The 23549-nt window shown below is 46.9% G+C and overlaps 1 protein-coding gene across 1 annotated transcript in view; it reads left to right on the top strand.

Moving 5' to 3' along the window:
* LOC139230142 (uncharacterized) overlaps window positions 1-18187 on the top strand; it is a 43831-nt gene extending 25644 nt beyond the window's left edge. The window contains exons 7-12 of the mRNA XM_070861984.1: window positions 7075-7555; window positions 10379-10474; window positions 11982-12215; window positions 14114-14136; window positions 14220-14338; window positions 17655-18187. Of these exons, the coding sequence (XP_070718085.1) occupies window positions 7075-7555; window positions 10379-10474; window positions 11982-12215; window positions 14114-14136; window positions 14220-14338; window positions 17655-18187 (1486 nt within the window). The remainder of the gene's footprint in view (window positions 1-7074; window positions 7556-10378; window positions 10475-11981; window positions 12216-14113; window positions 14137-14219; window positions 14339-17654) is intronic.
* The last annotated feature ends 5362 nt before the right edge of the window (window positions 18188-23549 follow it).

Genomic DNA, 23549 nt, shown 5'->3' with positions numbered 1-23549 from the left:
CCTTTAACGAATCAGAAATGGTAGAATGGTTGACAGTGCAAAACAGGACAAAACTAACTAAGGGGCCAGAAACAAAGGAGCAAACAGAATGGAGGTCGGCAGGGTATAATCTTACAGCCTTCCAGGGATGGTACCAGCCCAATTATGATAATAACCATCAGCCTCCCTTCCTAAGCATTACTCCCAGAATAGGAAATCCTGAGGGTATAATATGCCTAGTGAGTAATGAAACTAAAAGAAATGGAAATGGAGAGACTGTACAAGATCAGAATGGATTGAGTTGTCCTTGTGAAGGACAAAATGGGGGAATGTGGAAATGTATTTTTATCTAAGCTGATACCATACGGTATTTGTGTGCCTTTTGATTAAAATGGAGTCCTGGCCCTTCCAGAACTTTCTGCATTTTAGCAGCCAGCTTATTATGAACAGCTAAACCTGCTGTTAGATGGCTGATGGTTATCAGACAGCTAGGAGACAAGTCATGCTGAGACAAGTAACCCCCCCATGGTGCTCTCCTATTGTCTACACTACAGGAGTTCCATGTCACCCCACCCTTATCTTCGAGCCATTATCTCTTTCCTTTACCTCATCCATTTGAAGCAAACAGGTAAACTGACCAGGAAATGGGATAATCCTGATACAATACAAGACAGGTGATAGCCCATTACCTATGACTCATGGAGTAATGGCCGTTTGGCTTTCTGATAACCCTGACAAAAGGAAATATCTTGACACCATTTCAGTCCAGGATATAGTAATTAACTCTTTATCTGTATTCACTGACTGTGAGACAGAGCAATACACAGGGAGAGGCCAGAACTTGGGTTTTACTGTATAAATATCTTGTGAAGCTGTACCATTGCGGAGGTTTCATTTAGCCCTTGACTGAGTGAAACCTACCCCTTGCGAGCAAGTAAATTAAAAGGGAAACTTCCATCGGAGCTGTAAGTGTCGGAGTCATTCTTTTCTGAGGTCGAGATTTCGACAACGGTTCCTGCCCTGGGAGTGTTTGATGAGACAGTATATAGGGAGCTTTACTCTGTGTCTAACCCGTACTGTACCTGCCCTGGGAGTGTTTGATGAGACAGTATATAGAAACATAGAAAATAGGTGCAGGAGCAGGCCATTCAGCCCTTCTAGCCTGCACCGCCATTCAATGAGTTCATGGCTGAACATGAAACTTCAGTACCCACTTCCTGCTTTCACGCCATACCCCTTGATCCCCCGAGTAGTAAGGACTTCATCTAACTCCCTTTTGAATATATTTAGTGAATTGGCCTCAACTACTTCCTGTGGTAGAGAATTCCACAGGTTCACCACTCTCTGGGTGAAGAAGTTTCTCCTTATCTCGGTCCTAAATGGCTTACCCCTTATCCTTTGACTGTGACCCCTGGTTCTGGACTTCCCCAACATTGGGAACATTCTTCCTGCATCCAACCTGTCCAAACCCGTCAGAATTTTAAACGTTTCTATGAGGTCCCCTCTCACTCTTCTGAACTCCAGTGAATACAAGCCCAGTTGATCCAGTCTTTCTTGATAGGTCAGTCCCACCATCCCGGGAATCAGTCTGGTGAATCTTCGCTGCACTCCCTCAATAGCAAGAATGTCCTTCCTCAAGTTAGGAGACCAAAACTGTACACAATACTCCAGGTGTGGCCTCACCAAGGCCCTGTACAACTGTAGCAACACCTCCCTGCCCCTGTACTCAAATCCCCTCGCTATGAAGGCCAACATGCCATTTGCTTTCTTAACCGCCTGCTGTACCTGCATGCCAACCTTCAATGACTGATGTACCATGACACCCAGGTCTCGTTGCACCTTCCCTTTTCCTAATCTGTCACCATTCAGATAATAGTCTGTCTCTCTGTTTTTACCACCAAAGTGGATAACCTCACATTTATCCACATTATACTTCATCTGCCACGCATTTGCCCACTCACCTAACCTATCCAAGTCACTCTGTAGCCTCATAGCATCCTCCTCGCAGCTCACACTGCCACCCAACTTAGTGTCATCCGCAAATTTGGAGATACTACATTTAATCCCCTCGTCTAAATCATTAATGTACAATGTAAACAGCTGGGGCCCCAGCACAGAACCCTGCGGTACCCCACTAGTCACTGCCTGCCATTCCGAAAAGTACCCATTTACTCCTACTCTTTGCTTCCTGTCTGACAACCAGTTCTCAATCCACGTCAGCACACTACCCCCAATCCCATGTGCTTTAAATTTGCACATTAATCTCCTGTGTGGGACCTTGTCGAAAGCCTTCTGAAAGTCCAAATATACCACATCAACTGGTACTCCTTTGTCCACTTTATTGAAAACATCCTCAAAAAATTCCAGAAGATTTGTCAAGCATGATCTCCCTTTCACAAATCCATGCTGACTTGGACCTATATGTCACCATTTTCCAAATGCGCTGCTATGACATCCTTAATAATTGATTCCATCATTTTACCCACTACTGAGGTCAGGCTGACCGGTCTATAATTCCCTGCTTTCTCTCTCCCTCCTTTTTTAAAAAGTGGGGTTACATTGGCTACCCTCCACTCGATAGGAACTGATCCAGAGTCAATGGAATGTTGGAAAATGACTGTCAATGCATCCGCTATTTCCAAGGCCACCTCCTTAAGTACTCTGGGATGCAGTCCATCAGGCCCTGGGGATTTATCGGCCTTCAATCCCATCAATTTCCCCAACACAATTTCCCGACTAATAAAGATTTCCCTCAGTTCCTCCTCCTTAATAGACCCTCTGACCACTTTTATATCCGGAAGGTTGTTTGTGTCCTCCTTAGTGAATACTGAACCAAAGTACTTGTTCAATTGGTCTGCCATTTCTTTGTTCCCCGTTATGACTTCCCTGATTCTGACTGCAGGGGACCTATGTTTGTCTTTACTAACCTTTTTCTCTTTACATACCTATAGAAACTTTTGCAATCCGCCTTAATGTTCCCTGCAAGCTTCTTCTCGTACTCCATTTTCCCTGCCCTAATCAAACCCTTTGTCCTCCTCTACTGAGTTCTAAATTTCTCCCAGTCCCCAGGTTCGCTGCTATTTCTGGCCAATTTGTATGCCATTTCCTTGGCTTTAATACTATCCCTGATTTCCCTAGATAGCCACGGTTGAGCCACCTTCCCTTTTTTATTTTTACGCCAGACAGGAATGTACAATTGTTGTAATTCATCCATGCGGTCTCTAAATGTCTGCCATTGCCCATCCACAGTCAACCCCTTAAGTATCATTAGCCAATCTATCTTAGCCAATTCATGCCTCATACCTTCAAAGTTACCCTTCTTTAAGTTCTGGACCATGGTCTCTGAATTAACTGTTTCATTCTCCATCCTAATGCAGAATTCCACCATATTATGGTCACTCTTCCCCAAGGGGCCTCGCACAATGAGATTGCTAATTAATCCTCTCTCATTACACAACACCCAGTCTAAGATGGCCTCCCCCCTAGTTGGTTCCTCGACATATTGGTCTAGAAAACCATCCCTTATGCATTCCAGGAAATCCTCCTCCACCGTATTGCTTCCAGTTTGGCTAGCCCAATCTATGTGCATATTAAAGTCACCCATTATAACTGCTGCACCTTTATTGCATGCACTCCTAATTTCCTGTTTGATGCCCTCCCCAACATCACTACTACTGTTTGGAGGTCTGTACACAATTCCCACTAACGATTTTTGCCCTTTAGTGTTCTGCAGCTCTACCCATATAGATTCCACATCATCCAAGCTAATGTCTTTCCTAACTATTGCATTAATCTCCTCTTTAACCAGCAATGCTACCCCACCTCCTTTTCCTTTTATTCTATCCTTCCTGAATGTTGAATACCCCTGGATGTTGAGTTCCCAGCCCTGATCATCCTGGAGCCACGTCTCCGTAATCCCAATCACATCACATTTGTTAACATCTATTTGCACAGTTAATTCATCCACCTTATTGCGGATACTCGTTGCATTAAGACACAAAGCCTTCATGCTTGCTTTTTTAACACCCTTTTTTAATATTTTAATATAATATCCCTATATTTTTTAATATAGGGAACTTTACTCTGTATCTAACCCGTACTGTACCTGCCCTGGGAGTGTTTGACGAGACAGTATATAGGGAACTTTACTCTGTATCTAACCCGTACTGTACCTGACCTCGGAGTGTTTGATGGGACAGTGTAGAGGGAGCTTTACTCTGTATCTAACCCATACTGTACCTGCCCTGGGAGTGTTTGATGAGACATTATATAGGGAACTTTAGTCTGTATCTAACCCGTACTGTACCTGACCTGGGAGTGTTTGATGGGACCGTGTAAGAACATAAGAAATAGGGACAGGAGTCGGCCATTCGGCCCCAAGAGCCCGCTCCGCCATTCAATAAGATCATGGCTGATCTTCTACGTTAACTGCACCTTCCCGCCCGATGCCCATATCCCTTGGTTCTCAGGGCCCCTGAGCCCAGTAATTCTCATGTCCAAGTCCGTGTGCTGTTTCCCAGTGTTGGCAGGAAGGGATTTACATGGAGCAGTGCCGCCCTCTGATGACGGGATCAGAGTACGACCGCTCGAAGCGCTGTCGGCTGGCTTTAAACTGCAGGCCCAATTTAGTGAGGCCAGAAATATAAAATAGTCACAAATAAATCCAAAAAGGAACTCAGGAGAAACTTCTTCACCCAGGGAGTGGTGAGAATGTGGAACTCACTACCACAGGGAGTTGGTGAGGCGAATAACACAGATGCCTTTAAGGCAAAGCGAGATAAACACATGAGGGAGAAAGAAATGGAAGGTTTACACTTGACAGTCCACAGTTGCCGATCTGACATGCCAGGTATTCTCCTGGTCCATCAGATGTTGTGAGAGACAATTATAAACCCCCATTCTCCCCTCCCCCTACCTCACCATATGGGAACGGGGGTGGAGGGGAAGGGGGTACGGGTCAAAATAGAGGAAGGTCCTTGCCCCCCAGCTCAGCACTGCACCCAAGCTGGCCCGGATTTCGGGAGGGGTGTGAGGCCCTTGGTGCAGGTGACCAAAAGCTTCGTCACAGAGGGAAGGTTTAAGCAGTATCTTAAAGTCGGGGCTTGATGACATCATTTGTGCTCACAGTCGCGCCCGGTGTATGTCCATGGAAAGGATAATTGCACGGGGTGTTCAACAAGCAGCCCATTCACTCCTGCCTGTGGAGCGCTGCCGCCATAGTCGAATTTCACCCCCTTTTTGCTCAAAAGGTAGTGTCCCTTTAAAGGGCATTACTGTCTTGGTAATAAAACAGAAAATACTGGAAATCTCAGCAGATCAGGCAGCATCTGTGGAGAGAGAAGCAGAGTTAACGTTTCGGGTCTGTGACCCTTCGTCAGAACTGGAATAGTTCGCGATGTAACAGGTTCTTAAGTAAATGCAGGGGCAGAGAAAGGGGGAGGGGAGGAAAGAACAAAAGGGAAGGGCTGTGATAGGGTGGGAGGCAGGAGAGATTAGAGAGACAAAATGGATGATGGGTAAAAATGAGATGGCAATGGCACAAGTTAAGAAACAAAAGATGAGAATAGACGGGGTGTGAATGGGGGATTCATCGCCAGCTGCCATGGGAAAGAGAAAAAAGGGGAGGGGTTTGTTTAAAAAAAGAGAGAAGGGAAAAAATGTGGGCAGAGGTTGTGGTCTGAAATTGTGGAACTCGATGTTGAGTCCAGAAGGCTGTAAAGTGCCTAAATGAAAGATGAGGTGCTGTTCCTCGAGCTTGCGTTGAGCTTCATTGGAACAATGCAGGAGGCCGAGGACGGAGAGGTCAGAGTGGGAATGGGAGCGGAGAATTAAAGTGACAGGTGACCGGAAGCTCGGGGTGACGCTTATGGACTGAATGTAGGTGTGCAGCAAAGCGGTCACCCAATCTGCGTTTGCTCTCCCCAATGTAGAGGAGACCACAGCGTGAGCAGCGAATACAGCGTACTAAACTGAAAGAAGTACAAGTAAATTGTGTTTCACCAGGAAGGAGTGACAGACCTTGATAATGTGCCTTCCAAGGCTGTTGCGCACTGCGGAGGGGGAGACAATCGCAGAATCAGAGTCACCCTTTGTTCAAACTAACAGAACACCAACAAGCCTATTGAGCAGGAGGTGAGCAGTAATTTAAGGATGTGATTGAACCGTTGTTGTCCCAGCCTGCGGCAGCCTCACGGGGCACTGTCCAATTTCCAGGGCGGGGCGGAAAGTAACTGCCATGAGGGCGGACAGGGGTCACCGCGCACGGCGATGATGTCACTGCCGGAGGTACAGCGACCCGGGGCGCGACCAGCGGGGTGTGTCACTGCTACATTTGTGTCTCCGCTAACTCCCACGCAATTCCCGGGAGACGCTAGTGCTCCTCTCCCTCACCCCCTACCCGCCCCCCGGGCCAAACCAGAGCTGCTATCGGGAGGCGCACAACAGGGGAATTTGGCCCCAAAGAGTTCTCTGAGTTTTGGGGCAGAAACCTGATTGCAGAGGTTCCCACGGGTGGCCACCCATTGGGGAGGCAGCAACACTTTCACGGGAGGGACGGCGGGGGGTGGGGGTGTGGTGTGGTTGGAGACGGGGCGGTAATTTGCAAGGATCGAGGAGTGAAGGGTTGGGTTTTTGAGGGGAGAGGAGGTGATAGCGATTTGATCGAGTCAAGATAGGGTGAGGTGAGTCACATCGACAAGATGAGCTCAGAGAGGGCACAAGGGGCGATAGGCGATAAACTAGAGAAAGATGTGAGTTCAGTGTTAGGGCAGGGGGGGGGGAAGTTTGACCCGGGGGGGGGGGGGAAGTTTGACCGAGGGGGGCGAACAGGGGAGGGAGGGATGTGTCAGAGGCAGGAGAACGGATGGTCTCAATCTTAGTGACACACTCCATGAGCTCCTCCCACGTTTTTTTGGAGGTGAGGGTGGAGAGGACGAGGGAGGGAGGGGCGTTTAATGATAAGGTTGGGAGTGGAAAAAGAATGAATGTTATAAACTGGGCTTTACAAATCTGCTAAGTGACCACATACAATAAACGGTGTCATTTTGATGTAATTACAAAATGCAGAACACTGAGTCGGTCCCTGGTTACGTGAAGTCAAAGCCAGGAAGTGCAGCACCGACCAAGAGTTGAAAGTGAAAGTAGTGGACAGGGAAGGAGAGAGACTGGGAACACCGAGATGGCGGCTGCAGGTCTAACACATGAACTAACCTGTCCCATCTGCCTGGAGATCTTCACCGAGTCGGTGTCCCTGGACTGTGGCCATCACTTCTGCCGATCCTGCATCTCTGGGACTTGGGAGAAGGTCCCGGGAGATGTCTCCTGCCCCCAGTGTCGGCAGCTCTTCACCCAGAGGGACACCAGGCCCGCACGGACCCTGGGCAACATCGTGGAACAGTTCAGACTGCTGAAGGTGAAGGCGACAGAGCGGGAGGGGGAGTTTTACTGCGAGGAACACGGGGAGAAGCTGAATCTGTTCTGTGAAGAGGAGCAGGAAGCGATCTGTGTGGATTGCTGGAGCTCAGAGCACCAAACTCACAATGTTCTCCCTATAAAGCAGGCCACCCAGATATACCAGGTACTGGGTCACTGATTTAATTTGAAATACAATCTGTACCTGTTTCACCTTTAAACACACCTGGCACTCAGCTACTGACAGCGGGATATTGGTCACAATTTATTTGATGAACATAGAACAGAAAGCTGCTTCACCGTAAATTCAGCATAAATGACCAACATGTAAATCACTATTATAATTATCCACGGACCGTATTGTAGGTTTATATGTGAACGTTTAGTTACCGGAGAACAGTTGGACTTTAGGAGCCCGTGTCCTTCATTCGCTCTTTGTGCCAATAATCTGAGTGTGTGCCAGCTCACAAACTGACAACATTTCACTGCCCGAGCTCCCTTGTTAGTTAATAATTCACAGTCTGTCAGTTTCTCCCTGTCCTGTTCTAACATTGTGTCTCACTGTCAGGAACACGGAATATTTCCCACTCCTTGTTCAATCATCATCATAGGCAGTCCCTCGGAATCGAGGAAGACTTGCTTCCACTCCCAAAGTGAGTTCTTTGATGGCTGAACAGTCCGATACAAGAGCCACAGACTCCGTCACAGGTGGGACAGACATTCATCGAGGGAAGGGGTGGGTGGGGCTGGTTTGCCGTGTGCTCCTTCCGCTGCCTGCGCTTGGCCTCTTCACGCTCTTTGCGTTGAGACTCGAAGAGCTCAATGCCTTCCCGGATGGACTTTCTCCACCTCGGGCAGTCTGTGGCCAGGGTCTCCCAGGTGTTAGTGGTGATGTTGCATTTTACCAGGGAGGCCTTGAAGGTGTCCTTATAATGTTTCCGCTGTCCTCCTTTGGCTCGTTTACCACGAAGGAGCTCCGCATAAAGCATTTGCTTCAAGAGTCTCATATCTGACATGCGAACTATGTGGCCTGCCCAGCGAAGCTGATCGAGTGTGGTCAGTGCTTCAATACTGGAGATGTTAGCCTGGTCGAGGACACTGATGTTGGTGTGCCTGTCCTCCCAGGGGATTTGCAGGATCTTGCGGAGACATTGTTGGTGATATATCTCCAGCGACTTGAGGTGCCTTCTGTAAATCGTCGATGCCTCAGATCCATACAGAAGGGCGGTATTACTACAGTCCTGTAGGCCATGAGCTTGGTGGTAGACTTGAGGGCCTGGTCTTTTCCTCAGACGGCTGAAGGCTGCACTGGCACACTGGAGGCGATGTTGAATCTCCGCATCAATGTCTGCCTTTGTTGATAAGAGGCTCCCGAGATATGGGAAATGGTCCACGTTATCCAGTGCCGTGCCGTGAAACTTGATTGGAGGGCAGTGCTGTGCAGCGGGGACAGGCTGGGGGAGGACCTTTGTCTTACGGATTTTAAGCGTAAGGCCCATGCTTTCATATGTCTCAGTGAATACATTGACTGTATCCTGGAGTTCAGCCTCTGAATGTGCAGACGCAGACATCGTCCGCATACTGCAGCTCAACGACGGAGGTTGGGGTGATCTTGGATCAGGCCTGGTTCCCACTGGTTCTGTAGTTTAGTTCCACTCCAGCGGGGAGCTTGTTGATTGTGAGGTGGAGCATGGCGGCGAGGAAGATTGAGAAGACGGTTGGAGCGATGACGCAGCCCTGTTTGACCCCGGTCCGGACGTCAATTGGGTCTGTAATGAATCCGTTGGTAAGGATCACGGCCCGCATGTCGTCGTGAAGCAGGCGAAGGATGTTGACAAACTTTTGGGGGCATCCGAAACGGAGGAGGATGCTCCATAGATCCTCATGGTTGACAATGTCAAAGGCCTTTGTAAGATCAAGAAAGGCCATGTATAAGGATTGGCACTGCTCCCTGCATTTTTCCTGCAGCTGTCGCGCTGCAAAGATCATGTCTGTTGTGCCCCGTAGGGGACGAAACCCGCATTGTGATTCCGGGAGGAGCTCCTCGGCCACAGGGAGAAGTCGGTTGAGGAGAACTCTAGTGACAACTTTCCCAGTGGCTGATAACAGGGAGATTTCCCTGTAGTTGCCGCAGTCGGACTTGTCCCCCTTTTTAAAAATGATCACAATCACTGCATCTCTGAGATCTTCCGGCATGCTCTCCTCCCTCCAGATGAGTGAGATGAGGTCATGTATTTGCGCTAACAGCGCTTCTCCACCGTACGTTAGCGCCTCAGCAGGGATTGCATCCACACCTTTGTTATTCTTCAGCTGTTTTATGGCTTTGCCTACCTCATGCAATGTTGGAGTTTCACTGAATTGGTGGCGGGTCGCATGCTGTGGGATGGAGTCGAGAACACTCGAATCAAAGGCAGAATCTTGATTGAGGAGATCTTCAAAGTGCTCCTTCCATTGGGCCCTGACAGCTTCGGTGTCCTTGAGTGCTTCCCCGTTCTTGGCCAGGAGTGGAGTGGGGCCTTGGGAGTTTGGACTGTAGGTGGCCTTGACTGCAGTGAAGAATCTTTGCATATCATTGCTCTCAGACAGTTGTTGTATCTCCTGTGCTTTCTCCATCCACCACTTCCTCTTTAAGTCCCGGGTTTTTTGTTGGACCTGAGCCTTGAGCCGTCTGTAATGTTGTTTTTCAGCTCCCGAGTTGGGTTGTTGCTTGAGGCTCAGAAATGCTTTGCGCTTGCGATCTATTAGTTCTTCGATCTCCTGTTCTAATATTGTGTATCACTGTCAGGGACATAGGGACTATTTCCCACTCCCTGTTCTAACATTGCGTCTCATGTCAGGGACTCAGGGAATATGGTACTGTGGTGAATGATCAGCCATGATCTTATTGAATAGTGGTGCAGGCTCGAAGGACTGAATGGCCTACTCCTGCACCTATTTTCTATGTTTCTATGTTTCCTTTTTTCAAGCCACATGCGTTTTTATCTCCCAGGAAAAATTGGAAAAATCATTGGAATTTCTGCAAAAACTAATGGATCTCGCTGTTCAAAGTAAAAGAGAAGGGGAGGATGGGATCTTGCAGATAAAGGTAGGTGAGGTGTCCTTTGGGGTTTGTGTTTGTAACTAACTGAATGAGCATTTAACACAGTGAGAGAGAGTTTTACTGAATTAAGAGGTTTCTGTCCAGCACACTGCCAGCTGCTATCTGAACTTCAGCCTGAGGGACAGTCTGTTTAAAAGAGTAGGAAGAGTGTTTGACTCCCATCAAATCCTTCATGCTGACTGCTAGTTGATCACTTTCTAAATAACAAAGTGTAAGTGTGACATCGATCCCCTTTCCCAACTGAATATCTTCTATTCTTGTACATCTCTGACAATTCGGCTGGCCCCTAACTCGCTGGTTCCAAAACTGCAGTCAGTGAGACCAATCTCCATACCTCATTTCATCTCTTCAAATATTCAGGGAGACAAACTTACTTTATGTTCCCATGACAATTACAAACTCTTCAGTTTCAATCATTTTAATCAGTTGTATGCATTTGTTGTTAAATATCCAAAATTAGATTCTGCTTGGTAACTCACTTCTGAAAATCCATAAGTTCACAAAAACCGCTCACTCCCAGGTATCCATTATTCTATATATAAACAACCGGAACCCCTTGATTAGATTCCAGTCTGTAACTCACTCCCAGGTATCCATTATTCTATACATAAACCACCTGAACCCCTCGATTAGATTCCAGTCTGTAACTCATTCCCAGGTATCCATTATTCTGTATATAAACCACCTGAACCCCTCGATTAGATCCCAGTCTGTAACTCACTCCCAGGTATCCATTATTCTATATATAAATCACCTGAACCCTTCGATTAGATTCCAGCCTGTAACTCACTCCCAGATATCCATTATTCTATATATAAACCACCTGAACCCCTCGATTAGATTCCAGTCTGTAACTCACTCCCGGGTATCTATTATTCTATATATAAACCACCTGAACCCCTCGATTAGATCCCAGTCTGTAACTCACTCCTGGGTATCCATTATTCTATATATAAACCATCTGGACCTCTTGATCTGATTCCAGCCTGTAGCTCACTCTCGGGTTTTCATTAATCTACCGGTATATATAAACTATCGAATTCCCTCAATTAGATTTGCATCTGTACCTCACTTCCAGCTATCCATTATTCTATATATTAACCATGTGAATTATTCTCGATATTAACCATCTGAATCCTTCGATTAGATCCCAGCCTGTAACTCACTCCCAGGTATCCATTATTCTATATATATATATCACCTGAACCCCTCGATTAGATTCCAGCCTGTAACTCACTCACAGCTAACGGCTATTTAATTAAATTGCTCTGTTGACAGTGCTTATTGGGAATTGCTGTTTCCTTATTAATATAGTGAGGCAATGAAAGCAGTTTGACAGACAGTGCGACTTACAGAGTGACAAAGAATATGACAAACCCTATTTCCATGTGTGATGGTACAAGACTTATACTCTGTAGAAGAAACACGTAGCCCAGGGTCACAGGGATTATGAATAATGTTTGTCTCGTTCTGTGTATTCAATCTGTTCTAGGTCCAGGTTGACAGTGTGAGAAGTGAAATCAAGACTGAGTTTGGAAAGGCGCACAAGTTCCTGTCTGAGAAGGAAGAGCTGATGAAAGCAGAGCTGGAGATAAAAGCAGATAAAATATTGAAGGAAATGGAGAACAATTTAAAGAGCACCTTCGATGAAATGTCTTCTCTTGAAGGAGCGATAAGAGATCTAAAGGCAAGGCTGGAGATACAAGAAGCCCCAAAGCTCCTCAAGGTACAAAATGTCCCTCCTCCTTGTACAGGGAATCTAAACGGACAGTGAAATAAGTGTCAGTGGGATTGATCGACAGGGTCAATGGGAGCAAACCAGCCCCCTCAGTGAGAGCAGGTCAGTGGAAACACTGCAACATTCAGCGGAGTGGGGGCAATGGGTTAACATACTGACCTTTCACCTCTGGGCTTTGGTTTAGCTCTTTCTGCTGTCAGTAAGCCTCCCATGGGAACTGATGTGAGGCAATCTCAGGGCAGTTCCGAAACATAGTGCAACAGTGGCACTGATTGGTGACTGGACTTTTCTGAGGATGGGGTTAAGGTGCAGTGTTGAGGCAGAGTACGTAAAACTTTGCTGACTGTTGGCTGTGCTGTTCCTGATCCTGGGAGTGCTTGATGCTGACACTGGGGATCAAAATGGAAACTATACGGTTAAACCGTCTGCCTTTGCGTTCCATATTAATGTTAATGAAAACAAAGTCTTGGGCTGGCGTTGCATGTTTCTTAACCTCATGCTCTTCCATTATCCAGCTCTGGTATCCTTTGTATTATTGCGTATAGAATTCAATCTTCAAAAGTTACACAGGAGCAGTTGGAAATAAATCGAATGATTTGTTGAAGTTGCAATTCTTCCTTTATTCATGTTGCAGCTTTCGTCCCAAAGCGCTTTGCAGGCAATGAAGTACTTTTGGTGTTGCCACTGTTGTAATATAGGAAACCACAGCAGCCAATTTATGCACAGCAAGCTCCCACAGATTGCAATCAAATAAATTACCAGATAATCTGCCTTGGGTGTTATAATGTATGGGTCTGTGAGTAAGCTCACAGGTTTGTCGAACTGTTGCCCTGGCCAAGCTGGGTATTAAGAGAACGAGGTGGTCTTTCAGCCCGATTGCCTGCCTCTCTTCCGTGGGTACATTCGAGCTAAGGTGTCCCTGGAGAGGGAACACGCGGTGTTCACCGGTACGCTCGCGGCCTTCCGCGAGAGGTGGGCACCGGAGCGACTGGAGTGCATCATCACCCCCGGCAACCAAATTTTAATTAGATCCAAGTTTACTGTTAAAGTTTAATTTGTTTAAGTTTGTCGGTTTTAGTAACCCCCTTTAATCAGCGGGCACTTGATTATTGTTTGCAACAAATAGTTGTACAGCTGTTGCGCTGGCCAAGGGGGTCATCAGCCGGTCCACTGGAGTGCATCATCATCCCCGGCAACCAAATTTGAATTTGATTATTATTGTTTAAAGTTTAATTTGTTTAATTGCTGGTTTTAGTGCCCCCCCCCAACCTTTTTAGCCAGGGGGCAATTGTAAAATTTGTGTTTTTTAGTGTCCAAAAAAAATGGGCACTTGTTTGAAAATGTTTGGAGTGTCTCACCATCGCCCTTTTAATGAGGGGGCACTTGATTTTTGTTGAAAACAAAAAATCAATTAAGAGTTGTTAATAAACCAATTAGTTCTTAATAGCAAAGAACCCAGGAAGCAAATGTATTACAGATGTCGGTTGAGGGATAAATATTGGCCATGACAGCAATAGAACTCCCCTTCTCTTCTTCCAATAGGGCTGTTGGAGTTTTAATGTTTACCTGAGAGGGCAGATGGGGCGTCTGTTGAAAGTCTCAACTGAAAGATGGCACCTCTGATGGTCTAGATTTTGTACTGAAGTTTTGGACTGGCACTTGAATCCATTGGTATCTTTTTGTCTTAACAAGAAAAAATGAATTCCTCAATAGTTGTCCTGGAACAGTTAGAAGTAGGTCTAACAGTTCGTTAAAGTTGTCAGGTCCTTTTCTGACTGACACCTTGGTGTCCAGATTCTGTCCCTCTTTATCATTTCCCTGAGAGATTTGCAGCAGCAGCTCTTTAATCTGATTCAGTAACGTTTATTGTGTTCCTTTCCCCTCAGGACATTCAAGCTCTTTTGAACAGGTAAGCAGATTTAAAAAGCCGTTCTGTGATCTGATTGCTGCTGTCTCTCTAACACAGACTGAATCCCAGCCCCGTTTTTACAGGTGTGAGATCGAGGTTCACAATCCCGGAGATGTCTCCGCTGAGCTACCTGTGGATATAGTTGGTGGGCCTTTCACATACGTCAATGTGTGGAGGGAAATGAGAGCAGTGATTTCACCAGGTATCTTTCTCTGTATAACACCTTCTCCCTACTGTTATCCGTGTGACTAATGACGTTTGATACACTGGATGACACCAGGTATCTTTCTCTGTCTATCACCTTCTCCCTACTATTATCCATGTGACTAATGATGTATGATACACTGGATGACACCAGGTATCTTTCTCTGTCTATCACCTTCTCCCTACTGTTATCCATGTGACTAATGATATTTGATACACTGGACGACACCAGGTATCTTTCTCTGTATATTATTGGGTATTTTTCTCCCTCCAAGTTAAACGACATATGTTTAATGATATTCAATGTATGGAGGGGTCTGTTTCTGAGGCACATCATCTGACCATCGCCCTCTTCTGATTGGTTTATCAGGCCCCCGGTGGGGCCCACGTTGACCCTTGCAGAGGCTGATATGCTTCCCCTCACTCGGTGTACCAGCCGCCATTACTACATCAAAACAACATACTAACAATGATGGACAAGAAAAGAACCTCTGGTTCATCCTGCTTGTATAACATAATTGTGATACTGTCTACATCACAACATATACATTCCCACATCACACAAAACCATGTGATCTCCAGGGAGAGGCGGGGAAAAAAAATGATAAAATGCCAGGGATTTGGTGGGTGGGGAAATTAGTGAAATTTCTCCCGACTCCACGTAGGCAATCTAAACTAGTCCAGGAGATCACTTTGGCCTTGAATTCCCTGCAGTCCCACCTTTTATAAAACGTGATCTCTGCCCTCAGCCAGAATCAGGTCCAGCTGTTACTTGAAGGAATTCAGCAAATTGATGGCCACCACACAAGTGGGCAGCATGTTCCAGAGGTTCACTCTTCTCTGGGAAAAGTACTACCTCCTGACATCTAACCTAGGCCTGGCCTTACACAACTCATAGGTGTGGGCCCTAGTCCTCCCTAACCTATTTAATAGGAACAAACTGATTACTTCAACACAATCTATTCCCTTCATCATCTTATAAACCTCGATCAATTCATCCCTAAATCTGCGCTTCCCTAATGTGTAGAGTCCCAGCTCTTTGAGTGTACATTGATAAATAAGATCTTCAAACTGGGAATTGATCTAATGGTCCTTCTCTGCACCCTTTCCAAAGCTTCAATATCACCCACTCAAGCCCCATTCCATGGTCTGGGAATGGGAACTCCCAGCTTAGGGAGACCTCATCTTTGGCCCTGCCTCAGGTCCATCATTTGCCTTGTAAATGACAAGTGCCTCGTGAGAGAGGGAATTTTGACCTCAAATGGTTTCCGAGGAAGTTTCACGGGTCACCTGCTGTCGGAGTCCGGAGAACCCTAAAGGAAGTTGCAGACCCACGGTAACATAAGCAGCCATTTTATTAAGCCAACTCAAGTAATTCTCTGCTATTTGGAGCTGAATTTAACCCATGTTACACTCCATTCATGTATAAGTGGAGATACCGGTGAGAATATTGAGCTCCGTGGTTCCACACACACAATAAATGACCATTATTCCAGGCTCACCATTGGCTGCTGTGTAGATGGAAACAGAACTGTCGCCTCTTCAGTCTCATTCAGACATTAGAAAGATCGTCCCCACTACCCCAAATGTGCCAGAATACAGTAGGCTGGGCTCAGGGAGGGAGATAGAGTTAGAAACATAGAAAATAGGTGCAGGAGTAGGCCATTTGGCCCTTCGAGCCTGCACTGCCATTCAATAAGATCATGGTTGATCACTCCCTCAGTACCCCTCTCCTGCTTTCTCTCGATACCCCTTGATCTCTTTAGCCGTAAGGGCTATATCTAACACCCTCTTGAATATTTCCAATGAACTGGCATCAACAGCTCTTTGCGGCAGGGAATTCCACAGGTTAACAACTCTGATTGAAGAAGTTTCTCTTCATCTCAGTCCTAAATGGCCTATCCCTTATCCTAAGACTATGTCCCCTGGTTCTAGACTTCCCCAACATCGGGAACATTCTTCCCGCATCTAACCTATCCAGTCCCGTCAGAATCTTATACGTTTCTATGAGATCCCCTTTCATCCTTCTAAACTCCAGTGAATAAAGGCCCAGTTGATCCAGTCTCTCCTCATATGTCAGTTCAGCCATCCCTGGAATCGGTCTGGTGAACCATCGCTGCACTCCATCAATAGCAAGAACGTCCTTCCTCAGATTAGGAGACCAAAACTGAACACAATATTTCAGGTGAGGCCTCACCAAAGCCCTGTACAACCGCAGTAAGACCTCCCTGCTGCTATACTCAAATCCCCTCGCTATGAAGACCAACATACCATTTGCTTTCTTCACAGCTTTCTGCACCTGCATGCCAACTTTCAATGACTGATGAACCATGACCCCCAGGTCTCGTTGCACCTCCCCTTTTCCTAATCTGCCGCCATTCAGATAATATTCTGCCTTCATTTTTTTGCCCCCAAAGTGGATAACCTCACATTTATCCACATTATACTGCATCTGCCATGCATGTGCCCACTCGCCTAACCTGTCCAAGTCACCCAGCAGCCTCTTAGTGTCCTCCTCACAGCTCACACCGCCACCCAGTTTAGTGTCATCTGCAATCTTGGAGATATTACACGCAATTCCTTCATCGAAATCGTTAATGTATATTGTAAAGATCTGAGGTCCCAACACTGAGCCCTGCGGCACTCCACTATTCACTGCCAGCCATTCTAAAATGGACCCATTTATCCCGACTCTCTGCTTCCTGTCTGCCAACCAGTTCTCTATCCGCGTCAGCACATCACCCGCAATACCATGTGCTTTGATTTTGCACACCATTCTCTTGTGTCAAAAGCCTTTTGAAAGTCCAAATACACCACATCCACTGGTTCTCCCTTGTCCACTCTACCAGTTACATCCTCAAAAAATTCCATAAAATTCGTCAAGCATGATTTCCCTTTCATAAATCCATGCTGACTTGGATCGATCCTGTCACTGCTTTCCAAATGCACTGCTATTTCATCCTTAATGATTGATTCCAACATTTTCCCCACTACTGATGTCAGGCTAACCAGTCTATAATTACCCGCTTTCTCTCCCTCTTTTTAAAAAAGTTCCTGCAACTTCTGGTCAATGAGTCCTTGTCCTGGAGCGAGATCTTTACCTTAAATAGATTGATGAAAATCTGCACTGTGTAAATAGGGCTGAGGGAACGGTGAGGGTTCAAAGGTGAGAAATCCCACAGACACCCTGTCCCTGGGGCTGCACAGATCCTGGGCTGAGGAAAGTGGTGATGGCCCATCACTGTCTGTACACATCTCGTGATTCGGTCCTGGTTTTCTTACAGTAACAGCTTCCCTTTCATGTTTTGTTTCAGTCCCAGCGTCTCTCACCCTGGACCCAGAGACGGCAAACAACAGACTCATCTTGTCCCAGGATCTGACTCGTGTGAGGTTCGGGAATAAGAAGCAAAACCTTCCTGATCAGCCGGAAAGATTTGATGAACGCTTGTATGTATTGAGCTCAATGAGTTTCACATCAGGGAGACACTACTGGGAAGTGGGACTTGGAAACAAGCCTCTCTGGGTTGTGGGTGTCTGCAGAGAGTCTGTCAACAGGAAGGGAAGCATCACACCTTCACCTGAGAATGGATATTGGGTCATCGGCCTGCTTCCTGAGTGCAGAGCATTGAAAATCCCAGACGTCATCTCCCTTCTGAAAGTGAAACCCCAGAAGCTGGGAGTTTACCTGGACTGTGAGGGAGGACAGGTGTCATTTTACGATGCTGAAGACATGTCTCACCTGCACACTTTCACTGACACTTTCACCGAGAAACTCTATCCCATCTTTAATCCCTGTAGTAATATCTCTGGCGATAACTCTGACCCACTCACACTGCTAACTGGGTAACACAGTGGGGCACGGTTTCGAAAGTCATGGCCGTGGTGAGCAGCCTTACCCACTGCCTGAGCAGCCCACGTCGCCCCGGTCCTCTGCTGTGTACTGCTGGGAGGTCGGGGGGGGAGGTGTTTGCTGTTAGTGTGTACTCTGTAAACTTATCTCAGTGCCTCTACCCATCCCTCTGTCCTTATCTCAATGTACTATGTCACAGACATTTTGTGCTGGAATATAATGAAGTAGAATGATCCCATGAATAGTTATATATATATATATATATATATTATAATTTGACTTGTAGACACCGGACGTGATGATTGATGGACTCAGGGAAGTAGCAGGAAGAGGCCATTCAGACCCTTGAGCCTGTTCCACCATTTAATTAGATCATGGCTGATCTGTATCTTAAATGCACCTGCCCACTTTGGTTCTGCAACACTTCATATCCTAAACTAAAAAAAGTTGATGACCTTTACCACTGACCCTCAGCCTCAGCAGTTTTTGAAGGAGAGAGTTCCAGATTGACAATACTCTTTTTATGTGAAGAAATGCTTCCTGACATCAGCCCTGAATGCCCTAGCTCTAATTTTAAGGCTATGCCCCCTTCTTCTGGCCTCCCCACCAGAGGAAATAGTTTCTCTCTATCTACCCCATCAAATCCTTTCATTATCTTAAACACCTAATTGGACAGATTCGCTAATCATCAGAGAGCAGAGGGCCAATGGCTTGGGCCCAGTACCAGAGGGAAGGGGGTCCTGTTCTTGGCCCAGCTTATCTCAATGGCCTTCCCTTGATACTTTCCCCTTTTATCTCCCTGTTTGTGCTCTTTACAGTGAGGATCATCAGTGCAGTGGAATGGGGTTTACTTTCAGCTCCAGTCTGGGATCAAGCACTCCCAGGTTTTATGCCCCATCAGCCTGAAGGCTGTTTAGTGACAAGTCAGAACACCTCCCTACTATGGACAACCATCGTTCAGCACCAAGCACTCCCAGGTACTGCTTGGTGTCCTGCAGACAGTCCCAGTACAAATACATCGAGGGGCATGTTGTTGCTGGGCAGACTTGTCTCCCTGCTGCAGAATGAACAAGGGCGAAGGGAAAGTAATGAGAAGCCTCACTGGTCTGTCAGCAATCACTCCCTGACCCACACTCTCTATTGACTCGAGGGGATGGTGCCTGAGGAGAGGGAACTGTTCACAATGTCAGTTGGCCTGGAGCCCAGTACGGGAATGTGGTGGTCAGCAGTGCAGTGGGATCGGAGTCAAAGGGAGCACGAGTCTCGGATGTCTGGGAGAGGGCATGAGGAGAGAAACTAGAGAAAGACACAAGTTCAGGGCTGGGGCAGGGGGGATCCTGCAGTGAGGTTTGGTTTGGTCGGCAAGAGGATGGGAGGAAGCAGCTGAGGCAGCAGAACTGATGGTCTCAATCTTCATCACAAAGTAGTTCATGAGCTCTCCACACTAGGTGTTTGAGGTGAGGGTGGAGGGTGCAGGGAGAAGGATTTAAAGAGACAATTGTAGAGTGAAGGAGCCAGGGATTCTCTTTGCTGCATTCGATGATCCTGGAGCAGTGGGCAATTTGGGCAGAGGACAGTGATGCATGACAGCACTTAATGTCGTCCAGACAGATGTGGCGATGGACGGCTTAGCCAAATGTGCACCAGATCCTCTAAAGTCAGCATCCCTTGGACTTGAGGGCACGAGAAATTAGGCCATACCAGAGGGATCAACTGGGATGGGAGAGAGTAACGGTTCTGCTGGAGGGAAGGGTAATGAGATGAAGATTAAATCGATGAGGTTGAGGAGTTGCTCGGTGCAGATGCTGAGAGAGGAAAGGAGAAAGGATATCTCAGTGAGAAACTCAGGGTGGGGCTTCTGGTGGAAAATGAGGAATTAAAGAAGAGGTGAGAGGGGTGGAACAAGATGAGGTGCACGAAGGAGGAATAGGGACAAAAAACAAGTTGTGATTTGATGCTAAGGGTGTTGCTTTATCTGGGGCAGGGGGTGGAAAGTATAGCCAGGTGGGCAGGCTTCGGTAAGGGGCAAGGTGTTGCCACCCTAGTCCAAGAGGGCAGTGGTGGGTGGAATGAACGGGATGGAAAGCAAGTTGGTGAGATTAGCCCCCAGCAGGCATGGTGGGTGGGATGATGGGCATGAGAGGAGCACGGAGCAGTTTGGGGAGCTGCTCGTTAGCCAAGGGCCAGTCAAGCCTGGGACGGTGGCAGGAGAGCAGACAGGCAGAGGAGGAGTGATACTTTGAGCTAGGGCTGGTCGGGGTGGGCCAATATCCAAGAGGGGAGAAATGAAAGGAATCATTGAGGAAAATATCAACAGTTGTGTTGGGTGGGTCGCTGGGGCTCTCTGGATGGGTGAGATGTAATGGGATGAATGGCCTTCATGATTTTGTGATGAAGATGGTGAAAGTGCTAATGCACCCCCATCACTAGCACTAAATGATCCAGTCGAGTGTTCAACCATTTGGGGACATGGTAGGCTGCAGCACACCTCAAGTGCAATGGGCTGGCCTGGTCCTGGGATCCTTTGTGATCATTGCCCTCTGTACACAGTGTGTGGGGAAGGGAGAAATAATTAAAGGCAGTGCTCTTTAAAGCACAATATGGCCGTGGGAGCATGACTTCACTGTGGAAAAGACAAGGGTGGAATCAAGAACACAATTCATTCAAACTAACACAACAATAACACACTTTCCAGGCAGGAGGCGAGCAGTACTTTAAGGATGTGATTATGCAGTTGATGTCCCAGTTCCTTATGTGTAAATGTGATCATGTGACCTGACAGAGCCCATCCCTTGAGTACTTCCTGGTAATATAAACTCAGCCCAAGTAGGGGGCGCTCTCTGTATGTGTCAGTGTCACTGGTCTCTGACTGGGACCGAGGACTCCCATCAGGACAGTTTGTGGGAAGAACACTTGAAACAGTTAGAGCCAGACTCTGAAACTGTAACCATCACTCCCTATGATACAGATTATGTCAGTCACTGCACGACCAATGTTATCGTCTCGGCTTCATACAGGATAAAGCACTCCGATTGTTCGGCATCCCATCCGTCGGCTTAAACACCCCCTCCCTCCACCACCGCACCATGTGTACTATCTACAGGATGTTCGACGGCACCTCCCAAACCCACGACCTCCACCACCTAGAAGGACAAGGGCAGCAGCTGCATGGGAACACAACAACAACTTGTATTTATATAGCCACTTTAACGTAGTAAAACGTCCCAAGGCGCTTCGCAGGAGGGTTATAAAACACAATTTGACACCGAGCTATATAAGGAGAAATTAGGGCAGGTGACCAAATGTTGGTTAAAGACGTAGGTTTTAAGGAGCGTCTCAAAGGAGCAAAGAGAGTCGGGGAGGTTTGGGGAGGGAATTCCAGAGCTTAGGGTTGAGGCAACAGAAGGCACGACTGGCCATGGTGGAGCGATTAAAATCAGGGATCCTCAGGAGCCCAGAATTAGAGGAGCCCAGATATCTCGGGGGATTGTGGGACTGGAGGAGATTATAGAAATAGGGAGGGGTGAGGCCAGGGAGGGATTAGAAAACAAGGATGAGAATTTTAAAATAGAAGCTTTGCGTAACCAGGAGATAATGTCGGTCAGCGGGCACAGGGATGATGGGTGAGTGGGACATGGCGTGAATTAGGTCACAGGTAGCTGAGTTTTGGATGACCTCAAGTTTACGTAGGGGATAATGTGGGAGGCCAGCCAAAAGTGTGTTGGTATAGTCAGGTCTTGAGGTAACAAAGGTATGGATGAGCATTTAAGCAGACGAGCTGAGGGAGGGGCGGAGATCGGTGATGTTACATAGGTGCAAATAGGCGGTTTTAATTATGCCACGGATATATGGTCGGAAGCTTATTTCAAGGCCGAATATGAAATCAAGGTTGCGAGCAGTGTGGTTCAGCCTTCCCTAGGAGTGTTTGATGGGATAGTGTAGAGGGAGATTTATTCTGCATCTAACCCGTGCTGTACCTGCCCTGGGAGTATTTGATGGGACAGTGTAGAGGGAGCTTTACTCTGTATCTAACCCGTGCTGTACCTGCCTTGGGAGTGTTTAATGGGGCAGTGTAGAGGGAGCTTTACCCTATATCTAACCCGTGCTGTAACTGCCCTGGGAGTGTTTAATGGGGCAGTGTAGAGGGAGCTTTACCCTATATCTAACCCGTGCTGTAACTGCCCTGGGAGTGTTTAATGGGGCAGTGTAGAGGGAGCTTTACTCTGTATCTAACCCTTGCTGTACCTGCACTTGGAATGTTTGATGGGACAGTGTAGAGGGAGCTTTACTCTGTATCTAACCCGTGCTGTACCTGCCCTGGGAGTGTTTAATGGGGCAGTGTAGAGGGAGCTTTACCCTATATCTAACCCGTGCTGTACCTGCCCTGGGAGTGTTTAATGGGGCAGTGTAGAGGGAGCTTTACTCTGTATCTAACCCGTGCTGTACCTGCCATGGCAGTGTTTAATGAGGCAGTGTAGAGGTTGCTTTACTCCGTGAAATTGTGTTAGGGAAATTGATGGGATTAAAGGCCGATAAATCCCCAGGTCATGATAGTCTGCAGCACAGAGTACTTAAGGAAGTGGCACTAGAATTAATGGATGCATTGGTGATCATTTTCCAACAGTCGATCGACTCTGGATCAGTTCCTATAGACTGGAGGGTAGCTAATGTAAAGCCACTTATTAAAAAAGGAGAGAGAGAGAAAGCGGATAATTATAGACCGGTTAGCCTGACATCAGGAGTGGGGAAAATGTTGGAATCAATCATTAAAGATGAAATAGTAGCCCATTTGGAAAGTAGTGACAGGATTGGTCCAAGTCAGCATAGATTTATGAAAGGGAAATCATGCTTGACCGATTTTCTGGAATTTTTTGAGGATGTAACGAGTAGAGTGGACAAGGGAGAACCAGTGGGTGTGGTGTATTTGGACTTTCAAAAAGGTTTTTGACAAGGTCCCGCATAAGAAGATTGGTGTACAAAATCAAAGCGCATGGTATTGGGGGTAATGTACTGGCATGGATAGAGAACTGGTTGGCAGACAGGAAGCAGAGAGTCGGGATAAATGGGTCCTTTTCAGAATGGCAGGCAGTTACTAGTGGGGTGCCGCAGGGCTCAGTGCTGGGACCCCAGCTCTTTACAATATACATTAACGATTTGGATGAAGGAATAGAGTGTAATATCTCCAAGTTTGCGGATGACACTAAACTGGGTGGCAGTGTGAGCTGTGAGGAGGACGCTAAGAGGCTGCAGGGTGACTTGGACAGATTAGGTGAGTGGGCAAATACATGGCAGATGCAGTATAATGTGGATAAATGTGAGGTTATCCATTTTGGGGGCAAAAACACGAAGGCAGAATATT

This window comes from Pristiophorus japonicus, chromosome 19 (assembly GCF_044704955.1).
Source record: "Pristiophorus japonicus isolate sPriJap1 chromosome 19, sPriJap1.hap1, whole genome shotgun sequence".
Classification (NCBI taxonomy): Eukaryota; Metazoa; Chordata; class Chondrichthyes; family Pristiophoridae; genus Pristiophorus; species Pristiophorus japonicus.
The sequence above is the reverse complement of the archived record's forward strand: the minus strand, read 5'-3'. Positions and strand labels throughout refer to the sequence as shown.